The following is a 4,326-nucleotide window of genomic DNA, read 5'->3' as shown; positions in this document are numbered from 1 at the left end:
CTAACTAATCAACTTTTCCAACACCTGAATATATGATGGAAATGGTGGGACTGTAATTGACACTGGGGCAACCTTTACATTCATGGATCGAGGAGTCTCTTTTAAATGTGTCAGCAGTAGCACAAGAGTTTGAGAGTCAAATGATTAATCATGAGAGAGCTGGTGATGATAGGAGTTCTAGAGGTGAGGAGTCCATGTCATTGCCATGCTTTGTGTTTTTGTCAATTGTCACAAACAACTTGCACAATGTGGGTTTGATTGTTCAATTGAGTGGTGGGCGGAAGATAATTTTGAGCAAGAGTGGTTCTTCATGGACCCAATTTTTCGTTTCTGGATATTCATCAATTTGATTTAAAATATATTTTTATACCCGTATATAAAATTACCAAAAATGTTTTAGTGATTTTTTTAAGGAAAACAAAGGGCTTAGTGACTTCTTTTTAAGTTCTTAAATCTATGGATTTAATAAATAAATAAAAAAAAAACAGAAAATGTTTTTCATACATATGCGACAAAGCTCTTGTGGCTTGGTTTGCCAGTGGGATATGAGTTTCATGGCGTATATGAATTAGACGATTTTTCTAATTAATTTATCATTAATTAGTAGAAAAGATAATTATGAAAAATTAAAATAAAAGAATTTTAAAATAATAGTACATTTAAAACTTACTAGTAGCGAGTTTTAAACCAAATCAGCATCCACTCACTAAAATTCAATGACAAACCAACCCTACACGAGTTTTTCTCAACAGTAAGACCAAAATACAAAGAATATATTAATAAATAAAAAATGAAAGTTGTTTGAGGGTGACACCACGATGCTCCCAGTATTCTTTCACGTGTCCTGTAACTCCTGTTGCCGTTGATTTCCGTTTCGCTACACCAAGAGATCTCTAACAAGAGATCTGTAACTTATGGGGATCCGAGAAATTCCGTAATCATGGACGTTTATCATCGTGCGGTCAGAAATCATTTAAAAATTAAAAATTAAAAATTAAAAATAAATATAAATAGTACTTAATAAAAACTAACCGCACGATATATGATGAACGGTTATGATCACGGAATCATTTATCTCTCTGACACCAAACGCATCACAGCGATGATGCTTCTCCAGGTCCCACCCCCGCCTGTTGTTTGGTAATCACGGAAGCAGCAGATCATCAGCTTCTCTGCACTAGCGCCACGCCGTACGTGTTTGTTAACGGTAATCATACAGATATACCGCGTGCCAGAATATGGTAACGAGAGTCAAAGACTTCAACGGCTACAAGTTTTGCTTTGTTTTCACCCGAGACTTTTCGACGTCGTTTTGTTATCATTTTCAACGCCGTAAAATTGGAGATGGAATTTCAGTGTTTTTACAAGGGTACCCGACCTTATGCCCCCATCAAGAACAAGATTCCTTTCATGCCAAGCTGTCCCAATAATTTCCATTCCGACCGTATGTTGTGGCTTTTTAGCTAATAATTATGTAAATCGTCATTTAGTACTATGATATAGTGATATTACATTTTATTTATAAGTATGAGATCTTAGATTTGATTCTCGTCAAAGATAAAATTGAATCACATTATTTCTAATCTATTGTGAGGCTTAGCCCACCCCATTAGCCCTGATTAGAGAATATCGTTTGTTAAAAAAAAAATTATGTAAATTGGAAATATCAAATGGGCAAGTTTTTTCCAAAATTAAAAAATTATAACAAAGGGAGAAGGAAGTTTGATGGAGGCAAGCCACAAAGTTCTTTCTTTTGCTAACAAAATTTTGGAGAGAGCTTAAAGTTCAAGATTATCACAACTTTTCAAGTGTCTTTTTTTCTTCATCTTTCTTGGTTAAAGGCTTCTAGCCTAAGGAAAGTTTAAAGTGCTAGAATTGTTTATGTAGTGGAGATTACACTATAATTCTACTGGTATAAAAATACATTAATATCCAATATCATATATATTTTGATTTTATAGCTCATGTCAATACAATGAAATATAAAATCAGGATGGGTTGCTACAAGTAGTGACCTATCTCAGTTATAAATGTCCTCAACAAAATAATCAATACCAGTAATTGCATCACCTACCCAAAAATATATAGCTCCAAGAAATATGTGTAAAAGAGAATGCGATCCATCTAATGTCTTCAGTAATTGTCGTCAGCCTCCAAGAGACTAACTGTGGGTCTGTGTGACCGATTGTCCCCATGTCTGTACTTAGAAGTCGTCGTCTCTAGGTCAATTCTTAGTAGTGATGTGCTACCTTTTTTTTCGTCTTTTATTTTACACTTACACTGTGTATGAATGATTTGTCAATAGTTATTGCATTCGGAATTTTACCCAAGCAAAGAAATCCCAGTAGTGGCATTTACTGTTAATTTATGTGCAACAAAAGGGCAGTTTGTGTTGCCCAAATCGAACTTGATTCTCCTCTTTCTACTTGCTTTCACTATAAAGAAGCTCACCAAAACCAAACCCTCGGAAAAGTACCAACTCTTGCTCCAATGGCAACTCCCACCTCCCTCCTCCTCTCTCTCACCACTCTCCTCTCTCTCCTCCTCCCTTCTCTCTCATCCAAACTCACCATCCCTCTTTCCCCATTCCCCAAATCACCGTCCACCGATCTACTCCAATCCCTCAACTTCCATGCCACCGCCTCCGTCTCCCGAGCCCGCCACATTAAAAACCCCAAAAAATCCGCCCACCCTTCTCCCTCCACCCAAGTCCCCCTCTTCCCCCACAGCTACGGCGGCTACTCCGTCTCCCTCCGCTTCGGCACGCCGCCGCAAACCTCCCCTTTCATCATGGACACCGGCAGCAGCCTCGTTTGGTTCCCCTGCACCAAACGCTACACCTGCTCCAAATGCCAGTTCCCAAACATCTCAAAAATTCCAGCTTTCATCCCCAAACTCTCCTCCTCCTCCAAAATCGTCGGCTGCAAAAACCCCAAATGCGCTTGGATTTTCGGCCCCGAAGTCCAATCCAAATGCCAGAATTGCAACGACCCAACTCCCCAAAACTGCTCCCAAGCCTGCCCAACGTACATAGTCCAGTACGGTTCGGGCACAACAGTTGGGATTTTACTTTCCGAGTCACTAAATTTTCCCGAGAAAATTGTCCCTGATTTTCTCGTCGGCTGCTCCGTCTTCTCCATCCGCCAGCCCGCCGGAATCGCCGGATTCGGCCGCGGACCGCAATCCCTTCCTGCCCAAATGGGGCTTTCCAAATTCTCTTACTGCTTAGTCTCCCACAAATTCGACGACACCCCGCAAAGCAGCGACCTTGTTCTGTATACTGGCACCATTTCTTCCGCCCAAAAAAACGAAACGAAAGCTCAGAGCTCGATCTACACGCCGTTTCAGAAAAACCCAGGTTCTCCAAACTCTGCATTTCGCGAGTACTACTATATCATGCTCAGAAAAATCATCGTGGGCAAGAAGCACGTCAATATTCCGTACAAGTTTCTTGTCCCCGGAACCCAAGGCAATGGCGGGACGATCGTGGATTCCGGATCGACCTTGACGTTCATGGAGAAGCCTGTTTTCGAAGCCGTTGCGAAAGAGTTTGAGTTACAGATGGCGAATTACACGAGAGCTAAGGACTTGGAAAACAGGACGGGATTGAGTCCCTGTTTTGATATTTCAAGGGAGGAGAAATTGGAGTTTCCGGAATTGGTTTTCCAGTTCAAAGGAGGTGCTAAGATGGAGCTACCATGGACGAACTATTTCTCGCTGGTTTCGAGCTCCGGCGTTGTGTGCTTGACGATTGTTACTGATGCGGTTGTTGGTCCAGGGGGCAATGGTGGACCTGCGATTATTTTGGGGAACTATCTGCAGCAGAATTTCTTCGTGGAGTATGATTTGGAGCGTGAGAGGTTTGGGTTCCGGAAACAGAGTTGTAAATGATGAGGCCCCGTCACATTAAAACGACTTACTTTGAACGGATTCAAACGCTAGCTACTGATATCCATGTCATTGTGACAGTCCCGATCCATATAAGTTGATCTCGTATTACATAGGAAAGAAAATAAGAAGCGCAAAACAAGTTTTTGGGCAGTGACTTGAAACGACGATGACAAGTTGGGTAGATTTAAGGGAGGTTAATTATTGTGTGTTTTTATAGACTAGTGATAATTTTTCACGCTGGGGAAGAAGTTTCGATTTGTTTTGCTAATTGAATTATTGAAAGTATGAACATGTATTAATTTATTTAATCAATTGCAGAAATTGAGCATAAATTAGTAGTTCAATCTGCATTAATGCCAACTCACTTTGTACTATGTGGAAGGCAGACTTTACCTGCCCCACTTTTTTTATGGAACCTTCTTCTATTAGATGTTC

At 40.4% G+C, this 4,326-nt stretch overlaps 1 protein-coding gene across 1 annotated transcript; it reads left to right on the top strand.

Moving 5' to 3' along the window:
• The first annotated feature begins 2,385 nt into the window (after positions 1-2,385).
• Positions 2,386-4,326, top strand: LOC137745550 (putative aspartyl protease At4g16563). Its single transcript, XM_068485511.2, has one exon. It carries the CDS (start codon positions 2,491-2,493, stop codon positions 3,889-3,891), a length of 1,401 nt encoding a protein of 466 aa, XP_068341612.2. The 5' UTR covers positions 2,386-2,490; the 3' UTR covers positions 3,892-4,326.

This window comes from Pyrus communis, chromosome 12, assembly GCF_041283825.1.
Source record: "Pyrus communis isolate YQ-2024b chromosome 12, ASM4128382v1, whole genome shotgun sequence".
Taxonomy (NCBI): domain Eukaryota; kingdom Viridiplantae; phylum Streptophyta; class Magnoliopsida; order Rosales; family Rosaceae; genus Pyrus; species Pyrus communis.
The sequence above is the reverse complement of the archived record's forward strand: the minus strand, read 5'-3'. Positions and strand labels throughout refer to the sequence as shown.

Coding starts and splice junctions, on each gene's coding strand:
- LOC137745550 (XM_068485511.2), top strand. CDS start 2,491: ATGGCAACTCCCACCTCCCTCCTCCTCTCTCTCACCACTCTCCTCTCT.